The sequence below is a fragment of the Mixophyes fleayi genome, chromosome 12 (genome assembly GCF_038048845.1).
Source record: "Mixophyes fleayi isolate aMixFle1 chromosome 12, aMixFle1.hap1, whole genome shotgun sequence".
NCBI lineage: Eukaryota > Metazoa > Chordata > Amphibia > Anura > Limnodynastidae > Mixophyes > Mixophyes fleayi.
In genome coordinates, this window is record NC_134413.1 from 6,972,121 (window position 1) to 6,995,978 (window position 23,858).

Genomic DNA, 23,858 nt, shown 5'->3' on the forward strand with positions numbered 1-23,858 from the left:
TTAGGAGGCAGCAGAGTAGGCAGCGTGTGAGTAACGGCTCTTCTAACACTTGTGTATTTCAGAGAAGAAACAATACAGAGAGTCGTACATCAGCGACACATTGGACCAGGACATGGATCAGTTGGAGAAGCGGTCGAGGGCTAGTGGGAGCAGCGCTGGGAGCGTCAAGCACAAACGACTCTCCCGGCACTCCACGGCCAGTCACAGCAGCTCACACACCTCAGGGATAGAGGCAGATACTAAGCACAGGGACATAGGGGCAGAGGACAGCTTCTCTGGGACATCGCTCCACCGCAAGCTAAAGACCTGCAGCTCCATGACCTCTCACAGCAGCTCCCACACCTCCGGGGCAGAGAGCACGGGCAAGGACCGGCTGGAGGATGACTCGCAGGATGACGGTAATCTATATACCTATCACAGATATACTCGCTATTGTCATAGACGGAGCTCCGCTCCAGCGGACGTCCGTCATCACTGCTCGTAACTGGCCAGCTGAGTTCAAGCCATTGTCATGTGAGCCATCTACAGAGGCTCAGTATCTTACATGGCTTCTAACAATTTACATTTTTATCGTTCACCCAGTGTCCGTAACCCCGGTGTGATTACATAGAGCACGACTCACACTTCTCTGGCCCAGAAGCCAAATTCTGCCACCTAATATGGTCGTGTCCATTCCTTAAGGTTTTATGGAAGAAGTGGTAACAGATTCTCTCACTATAGCGTCCAACCTTTGTCCGTTTAGGACCTACTTTGTTGGAAACGTTGTAATGGTCACATCACATGCGTAGATTTTGTAAGGGAAACTTTGTGTCTTGCTAAAAAGGTGATCACCTTAAAGGAGAACCCCACCCAAAACTAAAAATGTAGTTTTGGGTGGAGTTCAAGAAACTAAGATGAAAAACCGACATTTACAGGTGCGAGTTGCCAGCCTATCGGTGACCGGGAGCCGCCACATCGCGCTGGGGTACAGGCGGTCAGACTAAGGGGCCTGGCAAGACCAGGCGACCTAGATTGACGGAGGGATCTGACCGGGCCCCATAATCTGTCCAAGCCCCTCACAGCTGTACCGAATGGTCCCACCTGATGGCGGCACTGATCCTTAATAATTGATACCCTATATGGAAGGATGTAATAAGCCACAAAGTGCCCAGATCAATTCTTCACAATGTGGCCTATATTTCTCCGTTTAGCAGGACGCTAGAGCTGTATAGCTGGGATTGTGCTTAAATTGTATACAAATTCAGAATAAATAGTGTAATATGATTTATTCTGACTTTATGCCGGGAAATTAAGTGGAATCTTACTGTCAATCCTATTATTTATTCATTGTTACTGCATCTGCCTATGACCTGGGGGTCATAGACATATAAATATATGTTATACGGGGTTATACCCTCCAACTGCATTATACTGTGCTCCGGTGTTGTTCACTGGTTCAGTATTGAATAAATAAATAAATTAAATAAACAAATTAGTTTCTGACTACTTGTAGGATTAAACATTGGTAGCAGAAGCCGCATCACATTGGTGAAATCTCACCTATATGGCGGTTACTCCGTGTATGATGTTATATGAAGTATATGTGGTCATAGCCTATAGATTTCAATGACTCCTTAACAAGCCCAGAAAGCTTCTGAATTATACTGTAAATCTCCTCTATATATATTATTTATTTACTAGATCTGGGAATATTAAAGTGTATTTATGTACATTTGTTTTAAAAAGTTTAGGCAATTCCTGGAGATTTTAAACACCTGTTTAATAATAAATGTTTTTTATTCTGTGATACTTTGTTACTAGACTGTAAGTGTCAGGGGATGTACATTACTATACATCATTTTTCTACATGATCAGTGCAGTAATTGCAGCAATATAATACATAAAAATAATGATTCTGGTCCGTTTCGCTGTGTTCTGACATGTCGTCCTTTCCTTGCAGAGATTGAGATGTTGGTGGACGATCCTAAGGATATGGATCTGCCCTTGGAAATCAGTCCCGACCTGTGTATTTATATAACGGAAGACATGCTGCTCTCACAGCAGACTAATGGTTATTCTGGTGAGAATAAATATCAGGTCTAAGTACCTATTCACTGGTGTATGGGGTAACAGGAGCCCAGAAACCCCACATCTCATAGAATATAGCCCAAAATACTGATGGGGAGAAAATGGCTGCAGTACCACTGATGACCACTAAGTGTCTGCAGAACCTCTTCATTCAATCTAGAGATGCTCAGGCTCGGTTCCTCGAGAACCGAACACAACCGAACTTAGGGGATCCGAGTACCGAGCCGGCGCCCTCGGAATTGAAAACGAGGCAAAACGTCATTGTGACGGCGTCGGATCTCATGAGTTTTGAATTCCTTTTAAAGATCCAACATCACGGAGGGTGGGAGGGAGGGCGGACCCCCATTTTTCTTTTCTGCCACTGCTGTGTGTCAGTGTGTCCTAGATGTGCTAGGACCTGCCGTGTGTTTGTGTCATTGCTCTGTCGCTTACCATCCAGCCAGGTCGCTGCAGTATTTGTCCGAAAGTGTATGAAAATAATATTGTGATCTGTGAGGTGGTCTAAATTGACTGCAAATGACTTGAAATTAGTGTTAATGAGGTTAATAAGAATGTAGGAACCAAAAAAGATCAAAATTATGTGATTTTAGCATATTTTAGGATTACTTTCTACCAAAACCAAAACACACGAGGGCGGTTTTGCCAAAACCAAAACACGAAGCTAATCCAGATCCAAAACTAAAACCAAAATCAGTGAGCATCTCTAATTCTAACTGTATATTGGTCAATGAGGTTTATAGAGCAGGATTCCTGTGTGTCTGTTAGATGTACCCTAGTATATAGAAAGAATGAACAACAGGTAAAGGTGGAATAAAGCCAGGATAGGCTGTACCACTGATCTATCTCAGTATGCTGCACCTAGTACATTTGTAATAACACAAACACTCCGAAATCCTCTCTTGTCCCTGCTGCTTCACATTGGTGCAATGAAATACTTTCTAATTGTGAATGGAAATAAAATGCCCTCCTTATTGGCAGCTCTCTGTACAATATAATCTACTCGTCCAATGAAATTGCAGACAAGAATATAGACTCTTTTCAACTCTTCCCCCCACCCCTTAAAAAAAAAGTGTACCCCCTCGCAGTGATACGTGTACAAAAAAAAAGTTTTGCGATGACAAATGTTTCTTTCTTTGTGCAGTTCAGGAATGTTCTGACTGACTGAATGATGGAATTATACAGAATAAAAACGAACTCTGGATAATAGGGATTAGTGTACTCAGTGACTACTAGACAGACTATGCAATGTGTAAAATGTCACCTTATTGTCTTATTTAGGGTTAATCGTTAAAGAAGTGAACTCGTCAACTTCCAGCTCTTCAGAAACTGTGGTTAAGCTTCGTGGCCAAAGTATCGACTCATTACCGCAGGTGAGTAGATTGCTGACTCATCATTCATAATGCATATTGCACTTAGATGGGTTGTTTGGACAGAGATCTTCATGGAGAGAGATAGTTTTGTAGCACAGGCAGTTAATACATTTTGCTTTTAAAAATAATGAAATGGATTAATGTGTATCGAAGGCTGTGTAACTATTACTGAGCTAAATATACCTGAAATCTGCCAGGTATTCTGTCTGTCTTATCCCTTTGCAGGCGGTTACTGCATCCCCATTGTAAAGCGCTAAGCAATTTGCTGGGGCTATATAAATAAATGTCGATGATGATGATTTTATTAAGCTTCTTCGGAGGGTGGAACCTCTCTATCTTGCATCACTCTGCAGTACAGTAACTTAACAGTTTCCTTAGCTGTTCATTAGCGACAATATACTGGGCAGTATTTTGAATAAACTAATTTTAACATTAGTCTTCTTGGCGATAAAAGAAACACTCAGCAGTGTCCGATAGTTACATTGTTCAAATCTTGTATTTTACTTGTTTTTAATGATCATTTCCAAAATGATAGTTCATTTCTGATTTGATATCAGTTTGGATAATTTGTTCTAAATCCTCTACCAAGCCAGCAAAGTAGTAGAATGTTCGTAGAAATCCTAATTACACTATTACTATTAAGACAATTGTATGAGCGATATATACTGTACATTACTTCTAACCTCCGTGTTCAATTTGCTTCTGGCCTCAGTTAGATCAGTGCCAACTAATTACCATTACGGCTAAAAGCTGTTACCGACAGGACTAGTCAGGAGCAGCGTAGACAGACAGATAGAAAGCTGGAAACAGAGGTCCGGACTGTATCCAGGTCGGAGCCAGGAGATCAGTCAGGAAAGAGCAGAGATCGCAAGATTCCATTGACGTTCCAGACAGGAAGACGGACACCAGATAATTCATCTTGAGTAAGAACATATATCCAGATAACAGATGCATCTGCAGGTTGTAGGATAGAATTATACTCATCGCTTTCACACAACGGAGGTAGCCATTTTGTGCCTGAGAATGCAGCCTCTCTATTGACTAGGAATCATTTTGTTTCCATTTGAAACCAGTACAAAATGGTTCCCTCCAGTGTGTGCGGGTGACGGCTGCATCGCTAGGAAATAACGGATCCAGATCATGGAAAATAACAATCGATCCTTAACATTGTATTATTCCACAGACAGCATGTAGGAAACCGAAGACCTCGACGGATCGGCACAGCTTGAGCCTGGACGATATCCGCTTGTACCAGAAAGACTTCCTACAGATCGCCGGCTTGTGTCAGGACACTGCCCAGAGCTACACGTTTGGCTGCGGTCACGACGCACACGATAGAGGCCTTTATTGCAACGGCTGCCTTGCCCAACAATGCATCAATATCCACGAGCCCATCTTACCCAAGAAAGCCAGCAAATACTTCTCCTTGGACCTCACCCACGACGAAGTCCCGGAGTTTGTGGTGTAAGCTGTCGTACAATATACATAGATATATTCCACAGGCCTGGATGTCTGTGCTCTCCGGTAACGTTTAGGAAGATTGTATCTTTCTAAAGACAATTTTTTTTTTATACTCGTTCTGTTTTGATATTATGAAATGAAAGCCATTGGGACTTCAGCTATGTATAGCTTAATATTTTGTGTACAATCATCAACGCCAACTTGTTGTTTTGTTTTTGTTTGTTTTTTTAATATTGGCGCAATATAAGGTATTTTTTTATGTACAGACAAAATTAGCACACACTACGAACGAACATTTATTTCTCTAATATGCCAAAGAATGGTCTCCAACAAAATGGCGGCCGTAGTACACGGATACAGAAAAATGGTCTCCTATAACATGGTGGGAGGAGTACATGTATAATGATCTAAGAAATGGTTGTAGGAATATAAATATATATAGTTTAAATGGATTTGATGGATGAAATGTAAAATGTCAGGGTCAAATGAATACCATATGTGAGCATTTGGTGACTTTCCCATGTTAAAACTACAGCACTGATTTAATACTTAAATTTAAGTACTAAATTTGGCAATAATTCCATCATGCAGTTTACATGGATGTCTTTTGTTTTTGCATTTGGGTTTTATACCCCAGCCAGGTGTATTGTTCAGATACAGATTTTACAGCATAATAGACCGTTTTGGGGATTATTGAATAACATGGTGCTCTGTGCTGTAACCCACAGCAGCCAATCAGGTGTCGGCTTTCATTTTCTAACCTGCACTAAAGCAATGAGCTAGAATCTGATTGGTTGCTATGGGTTACAGTCATTTGTTCACAATGCTCCATGTTATTAAATATACCCCTTTGAGTTTTATTTATATCTGATATCCTAGAGAAACACATTCACCTTCTATAGAGTTATAGGATGAAAACACAATTGGATTTCTCAGTATGACATCTGAATATCTCGCACTGAGCGGGGGACCGCCATCTTGTTTGCCTCAGAACCAATCATAAGTATTATCCATTCATAGTCAGGAATGGTAACACTGCCCCCTAGCTGTAGCATAGAGACATAGATTTCAGATTAAAGGACTTTTTCTGGTAAAATGTCCCAATAAGAGATCGTGGGATCTAGATTTTTAAAAGAGATATCTGGAGACCTGGAGCATCATGGGAAAGTAGCAACTGGCGGGTTAAGTGTCGTTTACCCCCCCACCGTAGGCGGTGACGGGCATGGGACCACCCCCAGCTCTGCCGTTTCTGGGGAGACAGAGGTTAGTCTGCTCTAAACAGAATCCACGTCCGATCTCCAAAAATTTCAATCCTGTTGTGTGAGCAGCTATGTGGAAGCTACAAGTGTGTAACCTGTGTCATAGGTCACATTACAATGTGTGACAATAGGGGAAATAACCTGTTTTTTTTTTTATGGGGCTTGAAATCCTGAAAACAAAACTAATTGGAATTTATTATTATCTGTATTTTAGTTTATTGCTACCTCTTCCATCATTGAGTTACCAGCTGCCAAAATCTCCCCCTTCTATTGCCCTCCTGTGTACCATCTTTGCCCCTTCCCCCCCCCCCCCCCCCCCCCTCACCACCTTGTCTCTGTTACTTATTGTACCCTGCAGATATCTTGGCCAGGATTAACCCCTCACCTGACCTATATCTGTAGACGTACAATATACTTAGATATTAATGTATGCTCAGTTATTTAGGAAAACAACACTATTAGGCTGGGAAGAAGCAATAGTAATTATAGCAGCAGCGTGTAATATGATTTATTAAACAACCTGAATAAATACATAGAGAATTGTGTAGGAAAGGTATTTGCAGCTAATTCGTTGGTTACAATCTTACAAGGACCGAAGTCTAATCCTGGGTGTCGGACAATTCTGCTGGATTTAAAGTTAATGAGTTACATGCTATCCAGATGACACCCCCCAAACATTTCCCATTATCCATGTATAAAAAGATGTCATAAATTCAACAAAGGTTCTCACAAGTCAGCCCAGGAAGTCTTGGACATATAGTTCACCATAAATGGGGTTGAAAAGTGCTCACGGGGGTGTTCCAGGATGCAAAATTAATTTTTAAAACATTTATTGACATGCCCCATTAATAACCTGGTGAGAATCCTTGTGATGCCCCAAGCTCCCAGCTGAAACCAGTTATCCTGGGGGAACAATCTCCTTCACCTATATTATCGTTTTATTTTTTTTTGTGGACGCTGATCCTGGACCACTTTGCGCTAGTTGACAGCTTTCAAATACATCCGCTCTTCATAGGAATTATATCCAAGTTTTTACAATGCAATAGTGTGTATATATGTATATAAGTTTGGGTCTTATAGATCTGATATTAAATTGATATATTTTACCCCTTCGGCATTTGAACCTGGAGCTTTTTGCAGACAATCCAGCGGTCTTCCTTATAGCAGCGTTATGACCACTTTCAAACACCTCACCATCTATAACTGTATACATCATAGAGGCCTTCCTGTCACAATATTCAGCCTACAAACTTACTAAGCACACAGTACACCAGTGAGGTGCGAGGCACGAACTGCCTCATGCCTCAGCGTTATCAATAGTTCTTCCTTAATGGATAGGCTGCCTTCTCCTGAATCTTGAACTCCCATTATATTTTACTCGCATTTACAATTGTGAACGCTTCAGGCAACCTCAAAATTGATTCAATGCAAATGCTTGCCCAGAGGCACGTGTGTGTACAGGTCAGTTAGCTTATGGTCATTGTGCGTCTGACAGCAGCTTTTACTAGGCACCGTGTGCACAAGCTCACGAGCTCTAAAAGTGAAATAATGAGAAAATGACAGAAAAATTAAGTATAAATTGACTGAGGGTTAAAAAGACTTCCATTCAAGCTGCTTTTCTTGGATTGTAAAGAAAATTTTCTAAAGATATGTTATGTTTATTAGGTCGTCTTAAAGTGGATATGTAAAAATGTAGTGCGTGTATATTTACATATATATATACTGCCCATGCATTAAAAGCGAATCGCTGAGTTTTTCTTTGAATTAAAAGTCCTTTGATATTATAATGTATGTAACGAACAGAGACAATTGACATTTTGTCCTGACACCTATTTTGTTGAATGGGTTTTGTCTTGTCTAATTATTTTCTTACAATTACACTTAATCTTAAAAGCCTGCAAAGGATGGATTTTTCATTTTAGATCTCTCATTATTTCATTCAAAGCATATGGTGTTTTTATACTACAGCTGAAAGGTCATTTTTGTCCACTTTTAAATACACCGTTTTCAACCGGGACCCAAATAATGTCTGCGAATCGGCTTCTTCACATAGTTTTCATTTACAACGTACTTAGTATTAGCTTTTTTCTTGCCATTGTCTGCAAAACATAGCAAGTATTTTTGGGAAATAGTAGTAAAACATGATTAATATATATGTTTTGTAGTATAGAGTAGGTGCCCTAGAGACCCACCCTATAATAATGATCCATGTTTGGTTGCTAGCGCATAGATTATGAATCCAGCCTCAGACGCTGTTTTAACGCTGCGCTAGTTGCGATGTTGATAAATTCATGGTACAGTGTGAGTAACGTGCCGGAACGAAGGCTGAATATTTTGTGTTTGGCAGTTTCAATCCTGATGTTAATCTGCAGGTAAATAAACCAAAAGGTCATTAAACACAGGGGGACTGAAGAAGGTGGCGATGAACCTGCCTTGTGTTAAAAATAGAGCTATTTGTTTGATTAAAACGCAGCAGCCGGAGGGCGTTTTGTGAGTGTAAATCTTGCGGCATTGTCACACCCGGCTTGGCGTGTTTGTAACACCACATCGTACAGGGGCATTATGTGACGGATGGAACAGGTATAATTATCCCAGTAAATACCCTGGGGCGTGAGCTAGCTCTCCAGCTGTTGCCCTCAGTAACTCATTATATACAGCTGACAGCTACTTGCACTGTTGAGGCCTCTACAATACAATGAGTTTTCTGGTCATAAAGCTTTCGGCTCATTAGAAATTCTGACCAGAATATGGGGATACGTCATAATGCCCGGAGAGATTGTTTGTTTGTTTTCCTCAAAATGTTAAAATTACACATTTCTTGTCCTTGTGCCAAATGAATTCAAGTTATGCCTGGAAAGTGACATCACAAAACCACGTTGGAGAACTAGACAGTCTGCTCTACACAGTGGAGGCAGCCATTTTGTGGGCTTAATCAATATTCAGGAATTCAGCCTATCCGTTCTCTAGGTGCCAGTGACATCACTGGACTGAACCAATAATTATGAGCTCAGCCTATCAGTTCACTAGGAGCCAGTGACATCACTGGACTGAACCAATATTCATGAGCTCAGCCTATCAGTTCACTAGGAGCCAGTGACATCACTGGACTGAACCACCTATACATAATATAAATACTGTTACTGGGCTTTCAGACTGACAGTTGTGTAGCATTAAAATTAAAGCAATCAGCAACTGCCAAATGTAAACTCACTTTACAGTGACAAAGTTTGGGAATTTACCATTTGCTAATAGAGTGACCTGTTTGGATAGGGGGTGGAGGATACAAGCAACAAAATGTGACGTTTAGTGAGGCACACACAGCCGTTAGAAATTACTTTTTCAGTCAAACAAACATAAAAAAACTGTGAAATTTGGGCTGGTCACAAACATATCAAATATGACATTAAGGGGTTAAGTCATAGCTTCAATTTAATGGAAACAATCACCTTTTGTAATATGAAATCAATATTTTCCTGTCAGACAATTTTTGTAAAGAGAGAAACTCCAGCACGATAACTTTTCTGACTACACAAAAATAACTAAAAACCTATTTTTATTACCTGCATAGTATTTTATAATTTTGATACTCTTTCATCTTTTTTTTTTTTTTTTATGAAAAGATATAAATAACATTTTTATAATAGGGTTTGTAAGATCAGCAGTGTTAACGCAATACTGGGAAAGTGAGGACAAATAGTTGTATATACAGAACGTAATGTAATGATATAGCCGCTGCTTTGTACAACCTGTTATATATTTGCATTTCTAAATGTAAACAGTGTTTTTGTATAGGTGTAACATGCTTTGTCTACTAAGTGAGAAGTAAAACGGATGTATTCTGTAGATTTATACAGTACGTTCTAGAGCATGAGAGCTAGAATCTGATTGGTTGCTATGGGCAACACCTCCACTTGCATTAATATCCTGTAAATCCAAACTTCCAGACCGGTATCCACAATTCTGCAGAGTTTAACGTTTCAAGGTGTATACAAAATAACTGTGCCAATCGTGTCAATGTCAGATATTCCTATGAACCATTTTTTTTTATTATTTAATAAATAGCAAGGAATTATTTTTCTACCAAATTGCCCAGTTTTGATTTGAAATACGAGCTTTTTAGCAGGATAATATTCTCCATTGTCAGACTAAGTTGTGTCTCTTACCTCCCGTTGGTGCCAAATTGGCCTCTTTCCTAAATCCAAAGAACATTTTTCTTCAGGATAATTTTCAGAATTTTCTTTAGTTCAACTATAGGCGGTTTAAACATTATAGTCGTCATAACCAGAAGAATACTGTAGTAAATTCATCTGTTGCATTGATTGAATATGTTTATTTAATCATATAATTCGAATAAAACATTGAACTATACCATGACGCGGACAATCAGGCATTATCTCTAATGCGTATGGCGACCACTGATTTGATTTGCGCTATTTACACCAAGTCGTTAATAGTTAACGCGATCCCCGAGGGTCAGCAGGCTGACGTGTTCTCACGCACATTAAACCGCCATTTCTGCTCTGACACCATTGATGAAATACAGAATGTTGCTGCCATAGGAAAACGTCCATTCCACAAATTTCAAACCCTGTTTCTGACAGAAAATTAATTTTGTTCCAGAGGATTGTTCATCGTTATCAGTAATGCGTTTTAATTTGCTTTGGATTAAAATATAATCTATATTTGTACCATGTTACAATATTCTGTATATCCAAAAAATGTTTGTATAAAGCTGTTATTTATTCTGTATCTCCAAATACTGTACATACTGGCTGTCAAGGTCAATAAATTGTATTTGAGTGGATTATTTTTTTTGACACATTTGTGCTGGTTTAAAAAAACTAAGTAAATGTAGCTGTATATCTTGCTATTGTGGAACTACTAGTCTCAGCACACCCTGTCTGAATACTGTATGATATAAGGCGGGTTCGGACAACCTGTGGCTTTCCATCTTTTGTGGAACTACAAGTCCCAAAATGCCATGTGAACACTTAAGAGATGATATGACACCCACTATGGTATTTACAGGCATTTTTGACATACATTAAGGGGTAGATTCATCAAACCTTCTAAAATGTAAAAGTGGAGCTGTTCCCCATAGCAACCAATCAGATTCTAGCTGTCATGTTCTAGAATGTACTAGATAATTGATATCTAGAATCTGATTGGTTGCTATGGGCAACACCTCCACTTTTACCTTTCAGAAGGTTAATATATGGATTTAAATATACTAAATTATATATTGTGCTTATCCTTGGTTGATTCTGTGAATATGATTCTCAGGACATGTAGTTTGTATATAGGGTTCAAGAGGAGGCGTAGGAGAGCTCAACTGGTGGTTATATTTGGCTTAACACAACTAAAACAGCAGCAGTAATGGGGGTTAATATATAATTTGCTCTATCAAACCAGTAACTTGAATTTCTTTACTAAACCAGAGATACATAAAATTACAGTAGTTTACTATGTTTCTATGTTATATTGCATTTCTATTGTTTATTCATTTCCAGTTATATAGCGCCACCTACTGACACTCTAGAAGAAAACCACCCGCATTTATTTAAACTAATATTTTGGCACATTAGTGGCATCCGATACATTGCTTTTTACAGCTTTTTGGGTTTTAGACAGAAAATTGTGATTTCTGATGAGCTCAGCCACCCACCTGACATTCCCATTATAAGTTTTGTGTCTACTCCCAACACAAGTGATCTTCCTTAGCAGTGTACGTTGTTACAGCCAGATCTAGCGGATATGTGGCACTGATGTGTGGAGATTAGTCCTGGCTCATACTCTGCTTTACAATTCATCCCAATGGTGATCGGTGGGGTTGAGGTCAGGGCTCTGTGCAGTCCAGCCAAGTTCTTCCACACCGATTTCGACAAACCATTCCTGTATGGACGCAGCCTGGTGCACAGGGGCACTGTCATGTGGAAACAGGAAATGGCCTTCCCCAAAGTGTTGCTACAAGGTTAGAAGACCATAATCCCCCAGAATGTCGTTGTATGCTGTAGTGTCACAATTTCCATTTACTGGAATTAAGAGTCCAGACCAAACCATGAAAAACAGCCCCAGACCATTATTCCTCTGTCCCTTATCTTTGCGCTGGGCACTATGCACAAAGCGTTCTCCTGACTTCCTGCAAACTCAGATAAGTCCATCCAACGGTTGGCTTAAGTGTTATTCATCACGCCAGAGAATGTGTTTATACTGCCATGTAAGCAACAAGCTTTACGCCACAGTGGCCGATGCTCAGTAATGCTTATGGTGATCTTAGGTTGGAGCGTGGTGTTCAACCTTGGAAACCCAAGTCATGAAATTCCCAACAAAGCTCTTGCATTGCTGTAGGTGACTGAGCTTGTGTGAGCTACTCCTTTGCGGCTGAGCTGTTGTCGCTCCCTCTTCACAATAACACCGCTTATGGTTGACCGGGGAGCTCTTACAGGGCAGAAATTTTCAAAACTGACTTGTTGGAAATTGGGCACCTTGTAAGTCACTGGGCTCTTCAGTATGATCCATTCTGCTGCCAATCTTCAACCTTAAGCTTGACCTTATACTTCAATCAGTAATGGGTGTTGCTTACATAGCTGAATCCACGGATTACAGGAGCTGTCCATATATTTTTGGCCATGTAGTGTAGATCGATAAATGGATATAAATGAGACCTAGATATGAGAGAGAAAAATGGAAACATCTGGGTACATGATGGACACAAAAGTGTATTGCAAGTGAGGGCTTCCACTTAGATGTGGCTCATGTATTAATTAAGCAGATAACATCCCAGCGTGCTCAGGATCATGTATAAAAATGCTGCACCACCCTGGTTGCGTATAATTATTGGTGGCATGGTTGCAAGAAGAGCTCTCAGAGACATCTTGTTGGAGCATTTTGCAGAAAATTCAATGAGCAAAACAGCTCAACTTTCTAATATTACGTCAGTAATCGTGTTTAAGGTAACATCAGCATGGAACTCGGAGGGAAAATCCTCATCGGGAAAAAGACAACAGTGTGAGAAAGCATTTACTCCAAGATTGTGGGATCTGTGGATTAATTCAAAGTGCAAGGCAATATTAGGAAGTAACTGCAGATAAATAGACATACTGGGCCTGAGTCATTACGGGGAGCAAAGCAACCTGGGCAAAACCATGTTGTATTGGAGGGGGGGGGGGGGGTAAATTTAAAATGTGGGGACAGATTTATAGTTGGCATAGGGGATGTCCTTGATCAACTTTAAATTTCAGTGTAAAAATAAAGCTATCAAATATTTGCGTGCTACATGAAAAAACAGCCAGTATTTAACTTATGTGCAAAATAATAAACTACTTTGCACCCCTTGTATTGTAACAAGGTTTCTCCAGTTTTGGAGTGTGGGAGGAAACCGGAGCACCCGGAGGAAAAACACGGGGAGAACATACAAACTCCACACAGATAAGGCCATGGTTTGGAATCGAACTCATCACCCCAGTGCTGTGAGGCAGAAGTGCTAAATGTAAATGTTAATGTTCCATCATCGGAGAAAGACCGAACAAGTCTGGGCTGTCATGGACGGTTAGAGAGAAGAAAGCCTCTTCTCATTGTATGGCTTAGGGTTTAATAATGTCCATTGAATAGACAAGACCAATGTGAAGTTCTCTATACACATTGCCTTGTTTGGTAGTAACCAAACACAACACATCTCCACAAGGACCTCTTTATACCAGAGGATTATACGGGAAATTATACAGTGGGGATTATACAGTGGGGCTATTTGTCCGACTAAAGATTGGCCAAATTGGATCTTGCAACACAAGAAGGATCCTAAAACCAGTAGTGTGTTTGCAAATACAGAGGGAGGAGTCCCTAATCTCAGAGAGGGGGGAGAACCCTATATCACTAAAGAGAACACCAAGAGAGAGAGAGGGGACATTTTGCATGGAAGAGACCCTGGAGTGAGGGTTTCTGCAAGAGGCATGGTAGCTGAAGTGTCAGAGCTAGGGCACAGAGAGAAGTGTCAGAGCCAGAGCCAGAGGCTGTGCATACACAATGAGAAGTGTCAGAGCCCAATGGAGAAATCATCCCTGCAGAGAAGGGGTGAGCTGCAGGTGAGAGTTACACAGCGTGTGTCAGAACTGCATTGAGGAGAAGCTGCCTGCTAGCATCCATGTGAGTGCTCCTGCAGAGAAGGGGTGAACTGCAGTGAAGTATGGAGTACTGGAGTGTAAGAGACATGTGAACTATGTTATATTACATCTAGATAACATTAAGAACTGTGGAGGAGGAGTAAGGAGAGATATTTGCAACCACATTCATATTGCTCATTAAGACCTGTGCTGGAGAGAGTAAGGAGCTGTATATATTTCTTTATTGCTGCAACCATTATGTTTATCATGCTGGAGGAAGAGGAGTGTAAATAAAGAGTTCAGTTTGTCATAGAGATGGTCTGGCGCCCAAATTATTCTGACATTTATTTCACTGACGTTACATCACCTGTGTCCCACTACTCACAAAGAAACCCCTGCATGTGCAGGGACCCCCTGGTCATTTACACCCATGTCCATCAGCTAACCGGGGCTGGAGGAGGGGGCACGCTGTGTAATCATTGCACCCCACCCTACACACAGTGACAGGGGGTTACACTTATATTATTAACTGGAACAATTGTAACTAAAAAATATATTTCACAAAAGAAAAACAAAGAACTTCTCCCACTACTATCACTGCTCCCATCCTTCATCAAACTGTTCTCCTCTTCATCACACTGTTCCCATCCTTCATCACACTGTTCCCCTCCTTCATCACACTGTTCCCATCCTTCATCACACTGTTCTCCTCTACTTCACACTGTTCCCCTCCTTTATCACACTGTTCTCCTCTTAATCACACTGTTCCAATCCTTCATCACACTGTTCCAATCCTTCATCACACTGTTCCAATCCTTCATCACACTGTTCCCATCCTTCATCACACTGTTCCCCTCCTTCCTCACAATGTTCTCCTCTACTTCACACTGTTCCCATCCTTCATCACACTGTTCTCCTACTTCGTCATGCTGTTCTCCTCTTCATCACACTGTTCCCCTCCTATATCACACTGTTCCTCTCATTCATCTTCCCCTCCTCCATCGCACTGTTCCCCTCCTTCATCACACTGTTCCCCTCCTTCATCACACTGTCCCCCTCCTTCATCACACTGTTCCCCTCAATCATCACACTGTTCCCCTCCTTCATCATACTGCCCCCCTCCTTCATCATACTGCCCCCCTCCTTCATCACACTGTTCCCATCCTTCATCACACTGTTCTCCTACTTCGTCATGCTGTTCTCCTCTTCATCACACTGTTCCCCTCCTATATCACACTGTTCCTCTCATTCATCTTCCCCTCCTCCATCGCACTGTTCCCCTCCTTCATCACACTGTTCCCCTCCTTCATCACACTGTCCCCCTCCTTCATCACACTGTTCCCCTCAATCATCACACTGTTCCCCTCCTTCATCATACTGCCCCCCTCCTTCATCACACTGTTCCCCTCATTCATCACACTGTTCCCCTCCTTCATCACACTGTTCCCCTCCTTCATCACACTGTTCCCCTCAATCATCACACTGTTCCCATCCTTCATCACACTGTTCCCATCCTTCATCATACTGTTCCCTCCTTCATCACACTGTTCCCCTTCTTCATCACACTGTTCCCCTCCTTCATCACACTGTTCCCCTCCTTCATCACACTGTTCCCTCCTTCATCACACTGTTCCCCTCCTTCATCACACTGTTCCCCTCCTTCATCACACTGTTCCCCTCATTCATCACACTGTTCCCCTCCTTCATCACACTGTTCCCCTCTTTCGTCACACTGTCTTCCTCTTCATTACACTGTTCTCCTCTTTATCACACTGTTCCCCTCCATCACACTATTCTCCCCTTCATCACACTGTTCCCATCCTTCATCACACTGCTCCCATCCTTCATCACACTGTTCCCTCCTTCATCACACTGTTCCCCTCCTTCATCACACTGTTCCCCTCCTTCATCACACTGCTCCCCCCTTCATCACACTGTTCCCATCCTTCATCACACTGTTCCCATCCTTCATCACACTGCTCCCCCCTTCATCACACTGCTCCCATCCTTCATCACACTGTTCCCTCCTTCATCACACTGTTCCCCTCCTTCATCACACTGCTCCCCCCTTCATCACACTGTTCCCATCCTTCATCACACTGTTCCCATCCTTCATCACACTGTTCCCCTCCTACATCACACTGCTCCCCCCTTCATCACACTGTTCCCATCCTTCATCACACTGCTCCCCCCTTCATCACACTGTTCCCATCCTTCATCACACTGTTCCCATCCTTCATCACACTGTTCCCCTCCTTCATCACACTGCTCCCCCCTTCATCACACTGTTCCCATCCTTCATCACACTGTTCCCCTCAATCATCACACTGTTCCCCTCATTCATCACACTGTTCCCCTCATTCATCACACTGTTCCCATCCTTCATCACACTGTTCCCCTCCTTCATCACAATACTTCCATCCTTCATCACACTGTTCTCCTTCATCACACTGCTCCCCACCTTCATCACACTGTTCCCCTTCATCACAGTGTTTCCCTCCTTCATCACACTGTTTTCCTCCGTTCTATACCTACCTTTCTAAGACCTTCTTTTCTTCTGTCTTCTCTTCTGTCTTATTTTCTTCTGTCTCTCTGGATGGCTTCTCACCGACAGTGTCTGGATGTGATAACTACGTCAGGCCCGTCAGTCAGTAAGGCGGGAGCAGGGTGCCGGAGCGCACAGCATCCACAGATGCAGGAGGGGGAGTGAGGCACTGTCTGACCACCAGGTCAGTCTGTACCTCAACCTGCCCCTGTGTGCCTAACCCTGGCCTTGGTGCTGAATGTCAGTGCTTTGCAGCACCATGGCCAGGCACTGCGTGGATTGATATTATTTTATTAAATCAATTGTACTATATAGATTTACAGATAATCCCCCCTCCTCAGCTGAAGTCATTAATTCATTTTTGTTTGAACCTTCCCCCATGAATAGCTGCATTTGTGTCATTTTGTGTCCTTCTGTAGAACATTGATCTTTAAAGTTACCACTAGATGGCAGCAGATATTAGCTGGGGTTTTTAAATATATCATACTCTGCACAGTAATTGTGTTATTATATTGACCTGCTGTTGTTTCCTGAGATAATGTTGCACAATTCAGATGCCAACCTTGCAGTAAGCATAGGGTGACTCCTGATTGCCGTCGCCTGCTGACTACATGTAAAAGTAAAGTCCTTCATTGGGGTGAAAAATATGCTGTGGCCCATGCTAAACGCAGACATTTCCCCTCAATGCCTCTCCTCCTCCCTATGAATGACATTTAAATAATCTTTTACCACATGTGAGCACATAAGGAGGTTGGTTTGTGCACCTACCCTGCTCTTAGTAAGTAATTCCCCCAACTGCCCTGTTTGATCTATCAGAAAATGCAAAATTTTGCACCCTCACAATCGCAGTCACCCTAGCCCACAAATTAATGCACTCACCCTTTACCCACAAAAAGGTGCGCGAATTGTGCTGCATTTTTGTAAATGGCCTTTAATGAGTAATCGCTGGGTGTACTTCAAACTGGCGGATAACTACCCTGGTACCCGTGCAGCATGAAAGCAAACGCCTTCTCCAAAACCAGAAGAGGAAGGGGGTTCCATTGGGATAATTAGTGAGGGACAGTTATGGTTGCCATCATCTGACTGTTTTAAGATTTCTACAGGGTCTCCGCTTTCCCCTGTCTCTCCTTAATCCGTCAACGAAGCCACCAGCAGTAGCTGCACAGAAATGCCAGTCGGCAAGTTCTGCTTTATTACGGACGGCTGATTATGATGCTGCTTGACCATAGCCACACGCGTTTCTCCCCACCTCCAGCGGCAAGTATTATTCTGTTACCTTATATATCATGTTTTCCTCATACTTAGCTACTTATTATGAGGCCTCCCCTCCAGGAAATCTCGGAGGGAAGATACCGGTGCCTATCATGAGGAGTGTGGCCGAGCTAATTGCACCATTACAGCCCTCCGCCCGTTGTCCAAAGCCACAATCCGCAGTACCACAGAGGATGGCGTGATCCGTTTCCTCTCACCCACCCACGTCAATAGGGAAGTGGGCAACTATAGTTTTCCTCACAAGTTTTGGATTGTAAGCTCATTGTATGCAATTTGTCTGTGTCACAATTCCCTCAATGTACAGCGCTGTGTAGTATGTCAGCACTTCATAAATAAAATATAATAATAATGATAATTGCCAGGCCCATACCCAAACATTGCTTGGAGGTACAGGACAGACAGCAGGATCAGCATATATCCCTTCTGTTCCTCTCCAGTATCTTGTCCTGCTCCCTGCCAATCAAGGTCGGGTAATACTGTTTCATTTTTTTTGCAGTGAAATTATATTTTTTATCCAGACTTTCTCAGCACCAGCCATCCTTTCAAAGCAGTTCCCTGTGGTAATGTGCCGGGTTTTGATAATCTGGTTCCTTTTGTGTTGTTCTGAGGCAGAGTACACAAACGGCACTGAACATGGCAACGCAGACGAGTCAGGTGACCATTGTTGTTACCACGGCAACTGGGGGAAGAAGCCATTTTATATTTGTTTGCTGATTTACTTCTAGGAAACGTACACAGCCTTTGACAGGACAGACATGTAGGGAGTGGAGGACAGTTACCTCGATATCTCAGTTATCATAGTATCAACCAGTCGGCACTACTGGAGACTATGTCTAACACTTGCTGCAAATAGTTTTATTAAAAAACCAAAAACAAACTGTTTTATCTTTTAGTCTTTTTGCAATGTTTGGCTCTGTTTATTGTGATCTTATTTTTTCCTCATCCTGTTTTATTCCTACAGGGTGTATAAAATTCATTCATCAAACGGTATAGCCACCATGCAATACCTACAGCCATAGCAAACAAGCGACAGCAGCACCCGAGAATGTGCTTTTAAGGGACCCTGAAGCTGGTGGCACTTTGGTTTATTATTATTATTACCATTTATTTATATAGCGCCACTAATTCCGCAGCGCTGTACAGAGAACTCACTCACATCAGTCCCTGCCCCATTGGAGCTTACAGTCTAAATTCCCTAATATACACACACACACAGACTAGGGTAAATTTTGTTAGCAGCCAATTAACCTACCAGTAGGTTTTTGGCTTGTAGGAGGAAACCAGAGTACCCAGAGGAAACCCACGCAAACACGGGGAGAACATACAAACTCCTCATAGATAAGGCCATGGTTGGGAATCCAACTCATGACCCCAGTGCTGTGGGACAGAAGTGCTAACCACTGAGCCACCGTGCTGCCCACACTCCATAACCCCAGATAAGCTAGGTGGGTATCTGCTCCGTCTGTTCCAGTATTTGGCACCAACCACTGATCCCCTAAGACTGTCTTGGGACAGCGCTCATTGTACCTTTAGTAGACACTACCCAAAGACTCAGAGTTCTGCTGCTACAGATGTATTTTTTTCTTAAGACCATAGATACTATCATTACTAAGCCCAGAGAAACCTCCCTGTGACATTTAAAGGCCAAGAGCTACAACGTTTGAATGACCTAATGAGCTTTGCATTGCACAGAATAAGAGAGCCGATACCTGTGGTCAGATCACATGAGGTGACCCACATATGTGTCTTCTCTTTCAGTCTCGCTGCCACCTCGAACGGCAGCCGAGTGACTCTCCACTCTCCGGAGGGTGTAGGACTATTTCTAGTCCTGTTGGGCCTTAAACTGGGGCCTGGTTCTCTCTGGTCTTGATACAGCGGAACTTACACTTAGTCCGGAGCCCAGTCCCCGCAGAGGAAGGTGGGAGAGCATGTGGTGCAAAACACACTGCGCTCCCTCCTCCACCGATTGGATGAGCCGTACCACCGCTCTGCAATCTGCATGGGAGGTCATGTGACGCGGAAGCCACTGTGACTTGTTCTCCACTTTCTTATAAAGCACAGAATAAAACTGAATGAGAGCACAAAGCCTGGGGCCGCTGGCACGCCTCGCCGGACCGCCAGTTGCCCAAACTGAACATGCAAAAAATATGAATGAGCCTTAAAGACGAACGACACAGAAAACATAAAAGTACTCTGATCTATAATGATACCAGTCAGGATTTTAAAAAGGCAAAAGTATTGTTGATGCCAATCTCTTGTGAACCTCTCGGTGAGAATGGGCGGTTCAGGTGGGAGGGGCATTGACAACGAGCTGCCTGTATGAGACAGAGCAGCATTAACAGTATAGAGCAGTGATGAACTGCTGATTGCAGAGCACATAACTAATACTCTGGATTTTATCTTAATATCATGAATTTTAACTAACACTACAAGCCTGATTCATAAAGGAAAGTAAAGCAAAAAAAGGAGTATGTTTGCTCCTGGATAACTATAAAACTGAAGGAATCAGAGCGCTTTTGCTAATTAGCACCTCATAAACATAACATAAAATACCACACAATAAGAGGGAGCAAAGTGAGGGAGTCTACATGTATTAGTTCATATGAGTAAAGACATACGAGTATTCAGCCCACGTATGTCTCTTCTCATATGCACTAATACATATGGGCGTGCGGGGCGGGGCTTGACGAATTGCATCAAGTTGGCCCCGCCCCATAAACGATTGTCCCAATTTTGGTCAATTACAGCATGGGGCAAGGCTAAGATGACACAATATTTGCATCATTAAGCCCCGCCCTCCACCACTTATCTATTGCGGGGGCGAGATCCGGGAGGTTGCCCTGCTCTCCGAGAAATGCGGGAGTCTCTCAGACATTCCGGGAGAGTAGGCAACTATGCATTAAAGAAAAGCAGCTAATGAATCTCTAGAGACTGCAGTGTCTTTTACATTTCTGTCTCCATTACTGAAGTCATGTTGTCCAACCTGTCAGTCTTTGATTAAATATTGGTCTCCATGAAAATGGCCACCTCTATAGGCATCAATACATGGACATAGGACACAATTTCTGAACTGTGTCATCATGCCACAGATGGCGAAGCCAACCACGTCTTGTACTGGCTCAGCATCAGGGAGAATGCCAGACTCTTCAGGGAGTGAGGGAGATCACCCCTATTTCAGGGAGTCTCCCTGACATTCAGGAAGAGTTGCCAAGTATGAATTAGCCTCCATCACTTTGCGCCCTCTTATTGTGTGGTATTTTTTGCCCCTGGATAAAACATGTTACAATGCAAGGGGTGCAAATTAGTTTATTATTTTGCACATAATGTATATACTGGCTGTTTTTTCATCTAGCACACACAAACTTAATAGCTTTATTTGTACACTGAAATTTAAAGTTGAGCTAGGACATGCCCTACCCCAACTATATATCTGCCATCACATTTTAAATTTACTTCCCCCTCCAATCCAACATGGTTTTGCCCAGGTGCAAAGTTACTCCTTTTTTTCCGCTTTACTTTACATGACCGAGCTGAATGCCTGGATCTCAATGTGGGTCCAGGGACTGTTTGCAGGGAGTGAGGGAGTTAACAAGGCCTTCCGATATCCACTCAAAGAAGCCGCCCTCTCTCTTCCCAGTAATTACAGAGAAAACCAAACACTATGTAGCAGCTGCTGCTTAGTGCGGCTCCTATAAACAAGGGAAGTGTCAGTTCTTTCACAGTTTCATTTCTGTGATCCCTTTTCTGCGCCTTCTTCCAAGAAACATGTTTCTTCTTTGGAGAAATGAAAAGGCGGTTACCCAACGCAGCCAGCTCCTGGCACTGTGTATCACTGACACTGAGCAGGCCGGGCTGCAGACAGTTATGTATGTGTTTCCTGAACTGTAACAGGGAATTATTCCCTAAGGCTACTGTAGATTCCAGAATGCTTTGGAGGTATGTATTACACTGCAGTATGTATATATTTTATATATCTATCTATATATATATATATATATATATATATATATATATACTACATTGTGCAATACTCTAATAGTTATTTTTCATTACGGTGCAACCAAGGATTGTGGCTATTATTTTTCTGTGTATTTTCGGGGGCTAGAGGGGGCACAGTACTAGCTGTCACTCCACCGATCCTTTGCTGATGGTCTTCAGAGACAGTAGAAGCTTTGGCACACTGCATGTTCCTGGTTTAGTGTTGATCTTTATGATAAGGAGGATTTAGGCCGCTAGAAGCGTAGGCCACGCATTTTACAAACGTAGTCCAAGGCTAGTGACTGTATCATCCTATGAGTGAAAGCAGCCACTCTTACGCTTAGCCTAAATGTTATGGACTGAGAAGTACCACGGGATATATATGGAACATATAGGGACATTTATTAAAATTGTCTGAAAATGAAAAAAAAAAAAAAAAAAAGTGGTGTTGCCCATAGCAACTATGATGTTTGCTTTCAGTTTTTATTCACTTGTTTTAGAAAAATGGGAGATGGAATCTGATTGGTTGCTGCAGGCAACACATCAGTTGCTTTTGAACCAACTGCACAAACACTGGATGTGTGGGTGACCTAACTCCAGAGTTACATGTACAGGGTGACATGGTTGTCTAGGTCTAGTTCAGCAGTGGGCAACAGGGGTCCGTAAGCCACCGGCGGCCCCCCCATCCTTCACCTGTGGCCCCCCCCCAGGCACTGCATTCTCAATGCACTGTACTCTTTACCCTTCCTCTGGAGGCCTCTTATAATTAGTTTATTTAATCAAACATGGGGAGCTGAATTAGTAGCTAAACTATATTTAAAAATGGAGACAGCCTTTAACACCATAAATGGGCATTATTATTACCCTTATTTATTTTCTACCAATATATTATACAGCTGTTTACAGTGAATGGTTTCTTTCAACCATTCTTATCAGTCCCTGCCCCAGACTAGACGATACTTTCACACCCACTAGGCTCACTTTTGTCAGAAGACAATAACCTACCAATATGTTGTGGGGTATCTTTTGGACTTTCGGAGGAAACCACGGATAGCGCCCTGGTCGGGATTGGACCCATGGCCTCACCAATGTCAGACAGCAATGCTAACAGCCATGCTGCCGTAGTTGGTCACGCCATTTGGTCTCTGTAATGCTTTTTTAGAATATTGTCAATGACATTTTATACAATTTTTAGGAAGATTTGTAGTAATTTATCTTAATAATATATTAATAATCTCTTCCTCCTTGGAAGAACACCATAACTATCTCAGTGTTACACATAGATCCAGGAAAAGTTAAAGCTATATTAGGTCAATCCATGAACCCATCCAGAAGTATTTACTATAAATGATTAGGAATTTTTCTTTGTTAATTGAAGTCATTATTGCTCTGAATAAAAAGTTAATTCTAAAGTTGGGTACATACTATAGAAAATTTCTCCCATTGCGACATCTTTAATGAATTTGCAAACTACTAAATGTCCCGATCAGCAGCCGATTTCTCTGCACACACTGTACACGTTTTATACAATTTACCTTCAGATCTGTGATCTTCATCTGTCATAACCATCGGCTGAAAAGATCCTGACTCTGCTCACTCCATAGAGATCTATGGACACTGCCGGTCCTGAGTACATACACACTGCAGGATTGGAACAACTTTGTTCCATCATTGAGCGTCAATTTTACTCCAGTTTAAAAATAAAATCAAACAATACGATGTGCTTTGGAACGTTGCAGTGTACACACTAATGTGATATCGGGCCGAAACGATTGTTTATCATTTGATTGGCCTGATAATCAGCTAA

General features: G+C 42.1%; 1 protein-coding gene and 1 long non-coding RNA gene across 6 annotated transcripts in view; one reads left to right on the top strand and one right to left on the bottom strand.

The window, feature by feature from the left end:
• Positions 1-10,961, top strand: part of FRMD6 (FERM domain containing 6) — a 118,894-nt gene extending 107,933 nt beyond the window's left edge. For all 5 annotated transcript variants that reach the window (XM_075192840.1, XM_075192838.1, XM_075192839.1 and 2 more), the window contains 4 exons: positions 63-398; positions 1,940-2,059; positions 3,346-3,437; positions 4,621-10,961. In XM_075192840.1, coding sequence (XP_075048941.1) covers positions 63-398; positions 1,940-2,059; positions 3,346-3,437; positions 4,621-4,905 — 833 coding nt within the window. In that variant the 3' untranslated portion in view covers positions 4,906-10,961. The remainder of the gene's footprint in view (positions 1-62; positions 399-1,939; positions 2,060-3,345; positions 3,438-4,620) is intronic.
• The window catches only part of LOC142108888 (uncharacterized), a 46,901-nt gene continuing 33,784 nt past the window's right edge, over positions 10,742-23,858 (bottom strand). The window contains exon 3 of the long non-coding RNA XR_012680242.1: positions 10,742-12,822. This is a non-coding gene — a long non-coding RNA (uncharacterized LOC142108888). The remainder of the gene's footprint in view (positions 12,823-23,858) is intronic.